At 41.8% G+C, this 14,275-nt stretch overlaps 1 protein-coding gene across 1 annotated transcript; it reads left to right on the plus strand.

Moving 5' to 3' along the window:
• Positions 1-1,317: 1,317 nt before the first annotated feature.
• On the plus strand, positions 1,318-1,605 carry LOC147456888 (uncharacterized). The gene has a single exon (XM_086513471.1). It carries the CDS (start codon positions 1,318-1,320, stop codon positions 1,603-1,605), a length of 288 nt encoding a protein of 95 aa, XP_086369597.1.
• The last annotated feature ends 12,670 nt before the right edge of the window (positions 1,606-14,275 follow it).

Here is a 14,275-nt window from a genome sequence, read left to right on the forward strand (position 1 = left end):
GTGGCAATGGGAGGTGGGAGGGGGAGAGAAAAGAAAGGATCTTCCTTGGTGCTACAATGGAGGTGGTAGTAGAGAGAGTGTTGTAGAGGTTGACTGTGATGGGGTTGCAACAAAGGAGGGCTTGAAAAAGAGAGACAAATTCACTTTTCAGGTATGGGATAGGTTTGGGTGGGCTTTGAAGAGTAGAAAACAATGTTTCAAATTTTTTTTGAAACAAAATAAATTTTGAATTTTGGTGTTTTTGAATGCATATTTTTTAACCTTTGGAGGTTTTAAAAAATGCTTTTTTGACCATAAAATAGGTTTGGGGGGTTTTAAAGAAATAAAAATTTATTTATTTTTTAAATAGAAATTCAAATTTTGAGTTTTTTTAAAAGTGGACCAAAAAGGACGAAAACTTGTTCCAAGTGAAGTCCACCCCTCCCCCCCCCCCCCCCCCCCCCCAAAACTTCTCACTAGGTAAGAGGCAATTAAAAAGGGTAAGACTACTTTGTCTCCCTACTATTTTGAGGGCATATAGTGTGTCCACCACCCTCTTCCTATTGATTGGCCTCTAATTAACCTCTTACTCCCCAAGGCCCCTAAGGGTTCAAACTTTTCCTAATGAAACAAAATCCATGTAATCCATATGACCCTCTTCCTATTGATTGGCCTTTGATTAACCTCTTAATCCCAAAGGCCTTGTGGGTTCAAACTTTTCCTAATGAAACCAAATCGATATAATCCAAATCATTTCCATCATATACCCGAGTTGACAAAATTATACTAGTAGCAGTGGTGGCTTGCCACTACAATATGATTTTGTAATTGATGATGCTTAAACGAGTGAATTGATACTAATTGGACATGTTACATAAACCGACAAAACTACACTTGTGCTACCTAAATCAACAGACCTGCATCGATGCTTCTTAAACTGATGAATTTTTATTTATGGTTGTGTTGCTTAAACCAATGAATTTGCATTATTAGCTGGTGTTGCCTAAACCTCTGTGCATGTGATCAATGAACTAGGTAAGGCATAAAGTATATGCACAAAATTTGAGTAGGTTTGAGTAATTAAGTATTTACAAAACTATTGTTGATTGTTCCCAATCACCTTAGCTCATGTGATTAGCTTTATAACTTAATGATGACCCACTCAACATTCAATTCAAGTACAAGTCTTCCATGGGTTGGCATACTCATGGAGGTACTTTCAAAGATACATATATAAACATATGTTTCAACATTGATGCACATTGTGTGTGTTGTGTCTTCATACAAATATATCTCATACACTCTAGTGTGGCATACAACACCACGTGGGGATTTCTTATGGCTTGCAAGAGGCTTAAGGCCCAAGGCAAAGGCTATAGCATGGGAACAGCTCTTCTCAAAGAGCTTAAAGTGCCAATTGCATGTGGGAATGATCCCTTTGCAAGGGGGTTCAAGATTTTTGTTTGCTATGGAATCAGTCTCTTAACAGGAAATGTGGCAAAGCTTAGTGAAAGTGAAAAAGAGGCACATTTTGCAGTTATCGACCAGCTAAAACAGAGCATGGATGATGATGATGATGCCCGAGATTGGTTGAAGCAAGATGACAATGGTACTCGCGGACAGTGAGGACCTGGGGTCAAGAGCAATGCATTGACTCCAATCAACTGGTAGGCAACACATCGGGCAGCAGCTTGAGAACAAATGCTCGAGGCTCAAATTGAGAGTGGCCGAGAAAGAGAACCTTATAGTTCAAGCAAAATCACAGATAATTGTTGACTTTGGGTCAACAACAGGACATAACTCAACAAATCCTTATTCTCTGAGAGTTATGGAATGCTACAGATTATGGTTAGAAACATCAATTGTAATAAGTAGGTAGTCTAGTTGCAGAAGACAGGGTGCAATGGCACTTCCAGATTGTAAATACCAAGCCATTTGACCCCTCAAACTCTATTTTTGGTTAACCTAAGGTAGCCTTGGTATATAAGGTATCTAGGTCACTTTTGTGAAACAACTTAATCATAATCAAAGTTTAGCGATGCCATCTACTATATGTGAGAGAGGAAGAGAGAGAGAGAGCGTGAGCTTCATCATAGCGTTACTCCCCGCTCGTTCATCACATTGTACATCCGATTGCACTACTGTGCTATTCTCGGCAAAAGCTATGCAACAACGCCAAGAATTACTCGTGGAATGGAGCAAACGTGCTCACGCATTGAGGCATGCTTTTCCATGCATGGGAACCCCCCCATATTGTTTTCTCTTTTACCAAAAATATTTCCTATTATATAAGTTACTTTTGATTTTTTCTTCCCTTTTTCACTAACGTTTTAGCTTTTATTAAATAAATAATACTTATGCTAATCAATCACGATGTAGCATAATAAGTAAGCTTTCTTTGTTGATCTCTCTTTTGATCTTAAATATTAAATATATATATTTTAGTATTTTCTAATATATTTTTTTCATGTATGTATATTATTCCACTCTACCAAATATTTTATTCACTAGTTTTCATTTTCAAACCTCAACACCACTTTCAAATTTCAATAATACCTCCATCTAGATGATTGCCAATCTTTTCAACACTCTAGGTCATGTTTTCATACACATGAAGGAGCTTACACTTGAAGGCAAGAGAGAAGTCCACTCAAAGGGGACCACCAAAAGACTTTTGCAGCCACAAATAATACATTATTTGGCTGAATTTTTTAAGTAAAGAAGAACCCCGAATCTGAAGGAGTGTTCAACATGAAAGATGTAGCTCGTGATCTCAACTTTTAGCTCAATTTTTTTCAGAATTTTTGGAGTTATGAACACGGAGATATGATTTTTGTAGTGGACCCCAGTTTTCTCGTGTAATGGTGACACAGGCCATCCCCACTTTTCTTCCTTCTAAAATGGCTATGGTTCTACAAGTCTTCAAGCATGATTACAAGAGACAAGGCTCTTTTAATGAGGTCTTGGCTAGTCTAGAGTAATTCTATCACCATTTTTGGAGAATCCATCCTCATCAACAAATATCCACCTTCGACAACCTCTCTTATAATTTTCTTACCTCTCTCTTCTCTCCCTAATAAGCTTATGTCTATCCAAAGCTAGACTATTGTAAATATTTCCTATCCTCTACATCCTACCCACATTCTCTCTTTTTCTCTCTCTATTGACTCTGGTATTTTAAATAATGAGGAGACAAGATGGGAGCCACAGTCACATGCACCCCATTTTCCTAGTCACCAAAGTGGGACACTCACCTCAAATAGAAATATTGCTAAATCCTTCCCTCCTTCCCTATATAAGGAGGCCATGAGAGCTCACTTGGGGGAAGAGAACACACACACACACACACACCTATCCATACACACTCTTGTGCTACATGCTTGTAGCATGAACCCTAATCACATAATCACAACACCATCATCATCACCATCACCATGCACAAAAGATGAGCACCACACCTCCACACCACTTGTAATTAAGGGTTGAAGGCACAATTTCAAGAAGAAGGGTGGACACACTCATGATATTCCTCGCCATCAACTCCCATCTCTCCATTATGCCTCCTACGATCTTGTCCCCTTCTCATTTTCCTGCCATACGCTACCTATTGTATTCATCTTTTGCAAGCAATCAACACACTCCATCTTGGTGCCATACTTTGTGTCGCTTTGGATACATCTCATTGTGAGTATGGTGTATGCTTGTTCCTTGCCTTTTTTTCTGCTTATGTAAAGGTATGCGGATTCGCCACCATACACACACACTCTCTCTCTCCCTCTCATATTCCTATCATCTTGCTACTTCCATCTTGAGGTGTGCGGATTCGCCACCTCTTGTATGATAAGTGAGCATACTCGCAAGTTTCCCCTACCTCATTATCTTGCTTACTAACATGCACGAGTAGCAAGCCCATTCTCACTCATGCACCACTCCTCTCACCTTATTCTCCGACCACCCCATTCCACATTTGGGCGTGGATCTTGAAATTGTTTTCCATGGCATGCTTCATTGTGTATATGTATGTGTCCTAGCCGCATATCTTGCTAGGTGGTGCCCCTAATGTGTATCCCCCATGATGAGGCCATTGTGCATAGTCTTGGTGTAGAGGCCACCGGGTCTATTTTTTCACTTCCGCCTCTTATTTGGTGCCCCCACGGAGGAGGGCTCTTGAAACCCTTCAGTTTACAAGACTGAAAACCCTAAACTATTGTGAATGGATGAATGAGTATGAAGGATTTTCTAACTGGACGACAGAAGAAGAAGAGCTCCAAGCACAACTAGACGAACTCCGCATCTCCATCGAAGCTCGAGTGCCAGGCGTAACGGTAATCGATTTGAAGTGGGAGAGTCAACGAACGCGCCAAACCCAGTGGATATACATAGGCCAAGTGCCAAGAAGAAGAAGGAGAAGGTGGAAACCATGTCCGCAACCTACAACCAACCAACAACAACAAAATGGAAGGAGCTCTGCACAATAGAGAATCAACACTATTCTACTTTGAGAATCGGGTAACTCAAGTCATCGAGGTAATTATCATAGTTAGTTTTCAAGTCGCACCTGATGCTGCAGCACAGATAACAGAAGCATTGGCTCACACTCTCACTAGAGAAACTAGGGATCTACTGAGTTTGTTTCAGGAAAGAACACCACCCTCTCCTACAAGCTTGGACAGTGACTAAGCACCTCTAAGCTTCACATGAATCAGGACAACCTACCTCAAGACAGATCACACATACCAACACGTGTACGCTCAATCAAGGTAATATTGGACTTGAAGATTCACTACCAGCACGTCATTGACACCATGCCGGGTGGGGAGCGGTTTTTTGAGGTTCTGGCATCAGATCAGCCATTTGTTTTACCTTTGGTACAAGGCAATGTACCGTTTGAAGTTTTAATCTATGTCCTAGTATAATAGGGTATACACACCTCCTTGTAAAGAAGAAAAAATTTGCAAGTTAAGAAGTGTGTTTTTCTAGCTCTCTCTCAGTAATCATGGCAAGTGTAGCATTTCCAACCTTTACTGGTAAGGTGGGCGAGGATGCTGCAGACTTTCTAGACAACTTGGAAATAGCATGTGTCATCTCTACAAGAGATGATGATGCTTCGCGCTTGCGCATCTTCCCACTTCTAATGAAGGTGGAGGCAAGATCATGGTACAATGCCTTGGCACAAGAAACCAAGGAACGGTGGGACTTATTAAGGGCAGCCTTTGTCAAGCGTTTTGGAGAGGGCACAACATCAGAGAAACTATGGCAATTGTTGACAGAGTTGAAGCAGGACAGTATGCTGGAATACGCATCATATGAGTCAAAGTTTGTAGATTTATGGGGGCGATGGGTTGCATCGCTAAGAGAGGATGAGGGGGCACCTGATTTCCTAAAGAAGGATCGGTTTGTGGCTGGGTTATGGCCAACTCTTAAAGAGAAGGTGAAGGGAAGGTTTCCTGCTACGTATGAGCTAGCAATTGAAGTGGCCCGCCTTAAAGACAAGAAGTTGCGCCTACAAGCCAGGAATATCGATGGAGAGGAAGCCGTTAGGACCCCACCACCTCTAGCACCACCTACAACAGTCGCCCAGAGGATTCAACCACAAGAACCAATTGAAGATCAGCAAGACCTGCTCAACCGAATCACCAATCAACTTGAGAATCTCTCAGTCCATTTGATACAACAAGGGCATGCACACAATCGCAACCAAGAGCAAGGGAGAGGACAACGAAGGCAAAACCAAGAATACCACTGCTACAATTGTGGGGAGGATGGTCATGGCATGTACTACTGTCCACAACCAAGGAGGCAGAATTTCAACAGAGGAGCCAGACAAAACCAGGTTTCACCACCAAGAGCAAGACCACCACCACCGAGGGCACCACGACAAGCACCACCCGTGCAAATCTTACAACCACCGATTCAACCACAACCACCACAACCTCTCATTCCACCCTTACCCCCACCACCAGTTGGCAATCAAACAGTAAGCGTCATCAGTCTTGAAGGTAAGGGAAAGGAGAAAGTGGAGGAGGATAAGACCAAGGTTAAAGGAGTAGATGCCATTGGGGTAAAACGCGCTAGGCATGGTGAATCTTCCCAAAAGGAAGAAAAGATGAAGACTAAAGGGGAATCTAGCAAAAAGCCGTCCAAGTCACGACGTAAAATTGACATTGTAGATTTCTCTTTGGGTGAATGTTCTAAACCATATGATTTGGTTCAAGATGTTTCTGTGCAGGGCCCAAAAATCACCTGGCCCCAGTTACTCCACCTAGCACCCAGGGTGAGGAGACAATGGACAAAGATGGTTAGCACGAGACGACCAAAGCCAAAGATAGCTGGGGCTATCTCTAGAAGGAATCTAGATGACATACTACCAGTGATGGATGCTTACATCAAAGGGCAACACATCTCCAATATCTACATCGATGGTGGCGCACAAATATGCGTCATGAGTGAAAAAATGATGCATCGTTTGGGTTTAGAGGTGAGTCGGCCGGCACCATGCCGAGCCAAAATGGCAAATAATTTAAAAGTTCAATGTGTTGGTGTCATAAATGCAGTTAGGATAAAGGCATTCAACACCGAGGTAGATGTGGACATCTTTGTCATGCCACACAAAGGGGAGGGCTATCCTATCATTCTAGGGAGGCCTTGGCTTATGGCTATGAGAGCTAAGCAGGACTGGGACACCGGCATAATCCAGATGAAGGATGCAAAAGGGAGGCCAATACTTTACGACATGAAGAAAGGGCAACAACGCGACATGGATCTAGAAACCTCTGAGGATGAGTTTTCTAGTGGTGAATCTTCAACCACTTCAGAGGAGGAGTCAACAAGGAGTGAAGGAAGTGATAGCTCCATTGAGGTAATGGGCCTCACATTCAACCACAACAAGGTGGACCCTTCAAATTTGCAACCACATGTGAAAGTGGTGAAGACACTTCAACTACCCCTATGGCACGAGATTGGTGAAAGACTCATGCAAAGAAATGCAATTGAGGTCTACTGGCACTTTAGGTTTTCCTTTCTAACTGTGAACATTGTGTGTAACATTAATTTGGGAAGCTCTTTAAGTTGGGTTGCGACAAGAGTGGAAGGATTGACATCAACAACCAGTGGAATCAATCTAGGACACACCAATCAAGGAAGAATGGTTTTGCATACTAGTGGTAACATGGAGTCATTTTTCAAAATGTGGTTTGCAGTTTATCTTTTGTACATGGTGGGCTCTCTTGTGCAACAGGCATCAACCATGCAATCTATCCATGTGGGCAACAGGTCTCTATTAATTTGGCATGAAGAAGGAAAACAAGCAAGATATGAGGATTATGGTTTCTTACTCCCTTTTGGCTATGTATCTGGACGAGGAAGCCATGCATGGTGCCGCTTTGGAATACTTTCAAGGAATGATCAAGTTCTTTCCATCCTTCTATCACTTATGCAAGAGTTAATTCTTGTGCAGCTTGTGGACTCAAGAATCATTATAAGTGTGATCTTCTGAAGAGGACATTATTGCATACAATGGATTTACGCTTAGTGTGGGACCCAGGTGGACACCGAAAAGAACTTTGGGGAGCCTCATGCTTCCAAGGGATCCATTATTCTCTACAAGGATCTACCAGCCACCAAGGAGAAATCCTACTCTATTTCAACATGCTCAAGTACAAAGCTAGAGGCATGAATACCTCTAGCCTTAGGGGGAGGGCTAATGAGGCATGCTTTTCCATGCATGGGAACCCCCCCATATTTTTTTCTCTTTTACCAAAAATATTTCCTATTATATAAGTTACTTTTGATTTTTTCTTCCCTTTTTCACTAACGTTTTAGCCTTTATTAAATAAATAATACTTATGCTAATCAATCACGATGTAGCATAATAAGTAAGCTTTCTTTGTTGATCTCTCTTTTGACCTTAAATATTAAATATATATATTCTAGTATTTTCTAATATATTTTTTTCATGTATGTATATTATTACACTCTACCAAATATTTTATTCACTAGTTTTCATTTTCAAACCTCAACCCCACTTTCAAATTTCAATAATACCTCCATCTAGATGATTGCCAATCTTTTCAACACTCTAGGTCATGTTTTCATACACATGAAGGAGCTTACACTTGAAGGCAAGAGAGAAGTCCACTCAAAGGGGACCACCAAAAGACTTTTGCAGCCACAAATAATACATTATTTGGCTGAATTTTTTAAGTAAAGAAGAACCCCGAATCTGAAGGAGCGTTCAACATAAAAGATGTAGCTCGTGATCTCAACTTTTAGCTCAATTTTTTTCAGAATTTTTGGAGTTATGAACACAGAGATATGATTTTTGTAGTGGACCCCAGTTTTCTCGTGTAATGGTGACACAGGCCATCCCCACTTTTCTTCCTTCTAGAATGGCTATGGTTCTACAAGTCTTCAAGCATGATTACAAGAGACAAGGCTCTTTTAATGAGGTCTTGGCTAAGCTAGAGTAATTCTATCACCATTTTTGGAGAATCCATCCTCATCAACAAATATCCACCTTCGACAACCTCTCTTATAATTTTCTTACCTCTCTCTTCTCTCCCTAATAAGCTTATGTCTATCCAAAGCTAGACTATTGTAAATATTTCCTATCCTCTACATCCTACCCACATTTTCTCTTTTTCTCTCTCTATTGACTCTGGTATTTTAAATAATGAGGAGACAAGATGGGAGCCACAGTCACATGCACCCCATTTTCCTAGTCACCAAAGTGGGACACTCACCTCAAATAGAAATATTGCTAAATCCTTCCCTCCTTCCCTATATAAGGAGGCCATGAGAGCTCACTTGGGGGAAGAGAACACACACACACACACACACACCTATCCATACACACTCTTGTGCTACATGCTTGTAGCATGAACCCTAATCACATAATCACAACACCATCATCATCACCATCACCATGCACAAAAGATGAGCACCACACCTCCACACCACTTGTAATTAAGGGTTGAAGGCACAATTTCAAGAAGAAGGGTGGACACACTCATGATATTCCTCGCCATCAACTCCCATCTCTCCATTATGCCTCCTACGATCTTGTCCCCTTCTCATTTTCCTGCCATACGCTACCTATTGTATTCATCTTTTGCAAGCAATCAACACACTCCATCTTGGTGCCATACTTTGTGTCGCTTTGGATACATCTCATTGTGAGTATGGTGTATGCTTGTTCCTTGCCTTTTTTTCTGCTTATGTAAAGGTGTGCGGATTCGCCACCATACACACACACTCTCTCTCTCCCTCTCATATTCCTATCATCTTGCTACTTCCATCTTGAGGTGTGCAGATTCACCACCTCTTGTATGATAAGTGAGCATACTCGCAAGTTTCCCCTACCTCATTATCTTGCTTACTAACATGCATGAGTAGCAAGCCCATTCTCACTCATGCACCACTCCTCTCACCTTATTCTCCGACCACCCCATTCCACATTTGGGCGTGGATCTTGAAATTGTTTTCCATGGCATGCTTCATTGTGTATATGTATGTGTCCTAGCCGCATATCTTGCTAGGTGGTGCCCCTAATGTGTATCCCCCATGATGAGGCCATTGTGCATAGTCTTGGTGTAGAGGCCACCGGGTCTATTTTTTCACTTCCGCCTCTCAGCATCTATGAGCTATTTGTGGCTGTAAGTATATCAAACGATGTCTATTTTTTGCATGCAAGTAGTTATTAGAATTGTGGCAACATAAGCTATGCATAGATACTCATAGAATTCAGTTTCGGGCACTTCTAAAATCCGGCTCTGTCTTTATACGTTTTTTTTTTGCATATGGGTTTAGAGCTAGGGTTTTGGGTGTAGAGGCTTTGGGAGAGGTGTATCCTAGTGACGGGATGGTGTTCCTTAAGTTCCGTACAATTCTGGCATGGTTTAGTGAGTTTCCTTACATTTGTGTGTATGTGGGTAGGTGGTGTATTTGAGAGCAGTGAGACTCTAGATTGTGCTTAAGTTGGCCTTCCAAAGTGCTGTATGTGTAGGATGGTCTCAGCTTGACGAGTTAAAGAGATTTCCTTCGTGTGCCAATCGTGTCATCTGTGTCCTCGATTGACATTATGTTGATCTAGGTTGTGTTGCATGCACTTTATGGGTGGTGTGATTCGCTCCTGTAAAATTGGAGTCATTGCCAGGGATACAAGGACTTAGGTAGGTATTTGTACTAACACTCGTGTGATGGTTGCTTGCTTTAGTTTTGGCTAAAGAAACCATTTTTCTTAAGTGGATCCAGAAGAGGGTATTTCGAGATCAAGTGGATAGCCAAGAAGTGTGTGTCTTGCCTAGGGTCTACCTCTAGGTAGGTTTAGTTAGTATTTGTAGATTAGAGTAGTTCTTGTGGTGGTTGAGTGGTTTGTGAGGTGATAAAAACGTTTGCTATCCGTGTGTGGCATTGAAGCGTTTTTCTACTCATAGATGCAAAACCCCATATGATTTGTAGGAGTAGCTTTAGGTAAGTGATCTGATTTTGATCTAAACCTATTCATCACTTAATTATTTATCACTAAAAAGTTTTCTTTTGAGAGTTGAAATGCAATAAACAGCTTTCTGTTGACATTTTTGCATGGCTTATTGATGTTGAGCATATAAGAGGGCATGTGCAAGGGTTTTGTGTACAAAAACTGAAATTTTGTAAACTTGGACATTATACGCATACAATGTCTAAAGGGGCATCTAGAGACCAAATCTGAAAAATTTGACTGCACTAGTGTGTTCAAAAGGGTGCTTTTATCCCAAGTACACATAGAAACTAGAGTTTTGACCAACTCTAGACACCCAAAAGACAAAAGACGAAGGGTCTTGAAGCAAAACCGCTCCAAGGCAATCACCACAAGCATCACATTGGACCTCAAATGGCTTTGAGAGATCCGGAAGCACGAGGACTGGTTGGGAAGTAAGCTTCTCTTTGAGTTTTTCAAAAGCATTTTGCTCCTTAGCAGTCCATACAAACTTAACGTTCTTCTTGGTTAAGTCGTGTAGTGGTCCTGCTACTTGAGAGAATTTTGCTATGAAGCGTCTATAGTATGCACACATACCAATAAAGCTTCTTAGCTTATGTAGATTCCTTGGGTTAGGCCATGATTTTATTACCTCTAACTTTGATGGATCCATACGAATACCATCGTGAGAGATAATATGGCGTAGATATTGAATCTCTTGAAGGAAGAATTCACTTTTCTTTTGGTTGAGAAAAAGTTTGTTCTCCCTCAAGGCTTGAAAAATCACTTGGAGATGTTGCTTATGTTCCTCCAAAGACTTGGAGTAGATGATGATATCATCGAAGAACACTCCAGTGAATTTTCGATATGGTCTAAAAATTTTCTCTATCAAACGATTGAACGTAGCTGGTGCATTAGTCAAGCCAAAAGGCATGACTAGATATTCATAAAGACCAAATGTTGTGCGAAACGTGGTCTTTAAGATATCCTCATCCACTATCCTTATTTGATGATAGCCACTCTTAAGGTCAATCCTACTGAAGTAGGTGCTTGACTTGCTGCATGATTAAAGTACTTGAGGTGCCTTGAGAAGCTTGCCTGAGATGCTTGTGGGAACCCCCCCTAGTTCAAGTGCTTTGTCATGCTTGGTGAGTAAGGTGCTTGATCACCTAAAAGTCAAAAGCATTCCTACAAGAGGGGGGGCGAGCCCTTTTCCTAGGGCCTAGAGAGAGAACATCCACTCACACACACAAGGGAAGCCCATCTTGAAGAGGCAGCAAGGACACATGTCAGGCCCCTACCCATGTTACCTTCATGTGTTGCTTGAAGCCTATTGGCTAGGCTTCAAAGGGGTCCAATGATAAATTACATGAATTATCTAATTGTTTTAGCATTTATCAAGTCCTCTCTCTCAAAGGGGAAAGGGGGACACTTGTCCCAAGGCTACCCATGTTGCTTGTAATGGCTCCTGCTTGTGATTGGCTAGGCCTGGAGGGGTCCAATGAGCTTCAGGCATGAGCTACAAGGGGGGGTCGACCCAAGCAAGCTAGGGGGGTGCCTAGGGGGTATACTCACCCACACACACTCACAAGCACTCTCATGGTGTGATATGCAAAGTGCAAGAGCTCCCTCTCCAAGCAAGTAGAGGTTGAGAGCCTACACCAACACTCTTGGCTATGGAGTGCAAATCCAACCAAGAGCCATGCTTCAATGCTTAAGCTTGCCATCTCCTTCTTCTTCATTACTATGCTATTATGTATGCTAGCAACAAGAGTATGATACAAGAGCCATGCTTCAATGCTTAAGCTTGCCATCTCCTTCTTCTTCATTACTATGCTATTATGTATGCTAGCAACCAAGAGCCATGCTTCAATGCTTAAGCTTGCCATCTCCTTCTTCTTCATTACTATGCTATTATGTATGCTAGCAACAAGAGTATGATAAGTGAGGAACTAATTCTTTCTCCTACGAAATGTTTCTTCTTCCTCTCCCTACCCTCATTCCCTGCTAGCTCTCTCCACCTTCGAAGGTGTTTGAGGTCTTGGGACTGAGGCTTGGGATAGTTAAAGCTTTCTTCAAGTTTATGTTATGTTTGTGGTGCATGAAGCCTTCCATCTTCATGGCATCACCTAGGTCACAAGGAACACAAAGACTGTATTGTAACAAGTCTCTCTTTATGGGAGAAATCATAATACAAATGCCTATTGGAGGGGGGACCGGCTCCACATAAATCCGGTCCTCAATTGTTGTCATGTTCTCTAAACTCTCTCTCTTGCAAAAGTATTGTCTATGCCAAGTTAACTAATTGCTATGATTATGTTGCTATCTTCAATTATGTATACCCGCTATGCTCACAAAATCATTTCTTGAAAGTACTCTCATTAAATTCCGCTATTCTCAAATTGAATAGGCAAATTCCATTACATTGGTATCAGAGCATTTGGTTTCTCTTTTCTTGCTTAAGAAGAGAGGTCCTTAAGTAGCCTATAAATGGTTGATGTTGTTAATTATAATAGAGTAAGTGGAACTGGGATCTAATACCGGTTTTGTTAAGCCCACTATGTGGGGGATGGTGCACACCTCGGGAGCTTTGGACTTAATAATGGAGTCTTTTTAGACTTGCCTACGGCTTTACCATTATTGAGCCATAAGAAGTCCGAAAGGAGCTAGCCCTTGGCAACTCTGCTATGTTAGACCTACTCCTCTACTCTCTATAATTAACCACTTTGAGCCGTGGGTGTAGATACTTAAGAGCCGATTTTCAAAGGCTAAGAGGAGTGGCAACTAAGGTTTTGAATTGCCAAAGCATACACTAAGTACATACATAAAATTTTGTTAACATGGCTGACAATAATCAAGAGAGTAGAATGAACATTGATAGCTTTGATTTTGCACATGAAGGTGCTAATGATGATGCTCCCATGTTTGTGAATTATCTTGTGACTAGGTTGCAACAAGCTATGGGCAACCCTACCTTGCAAGCCGAAGTTACTCAACAACTTCGTGCCTATGGAATTTCCCTTCCTCTCCAAGAGGAGAGAGAGCTTAGGAGGCCTCTTGAAGAGACCCCCAAAAGAAGACTCTCTCCCATTCGAGAGGAGGAATCCAAAGAGAAAGAAAGCAATGAAAGTCTAAGTTCTTCTGAAGATGTGGCTCCACGAAGAAGGCGGTCTAGACGATCGCCTACTCCTCCCAAGAGGAAAAGAGCAACCCATAGTCCTTCTCCTCATCACTCTCAAAGGCAAGAGAGGAAACAAAGGAAGAAAAGGGCTAGGAAGAGGTCACCCTCTTCTCCTTCTTCTTCACCTTCCTTCTCTTCCGATGAAAGTTATGGCTATTCTCCTAGAGAATACAAGAGGGGAGGGCATCGCAAATCATTTCCTGCATGGCGAAGGTCACAAAAGCTAAAGAAGTTCAAGGAGGGAGGAAAGAGTATCTCTTTTCTCACCTACGATGGCACCTTTGGTGCTACCGACAAAGTGTTGGCCTTCATCCAGCAATTTGATGCGGCCTTTGGGGACGAGGGCTTCACAGAGTCCTCCAAGCTACGCCATGTAGCTATGCACTTCCAAAAATCAGCTCGTCAATGGTGGGCTAGCCTTCGTGGCAATGGAGAAGCCCCAAAGACATGGAAAACTCTACGAGTTTCCATCATGAAACAATTTCTTCCAAGCGATACTAAAGATAAAGTTCTTATCGAATGGCGCGGCTTGAAGCTCCTCTCTCATGAGTCTATCAACAAGTATGTAGATAAGTTTTGGGATTTACATCTCAAAGCTACTGTCTTTCAAAAGATAGACTTTGCCGAGAAAAGACAACAATTCTGTGCGGGATTACCTG

This window comes from Adiantum capillus-veneris, chromosome 5, assembly GCF_014529385.1.
Source record: "Adiantum capillus-veneris isolate H3 chromosome 5, ASM1452938v2, whole genome shotgun sequence".
Lineage (NCBI taxonomy): Eukaryota > Viridiplantae > Streptophyta > Polypodiopsida > Polypodiales > Pteridaceae > Adiantum > Adiantum capillus-veneris.

Coding starts and splice junctions, on each gene's coding strand:
- LOC147456888 (XM_086513471.1), top strand. CDS start 1,318: ATGGCTTGCAAGAGGCTTAAGGCCCAAGGCAAAGGCTATAGCATGGGA.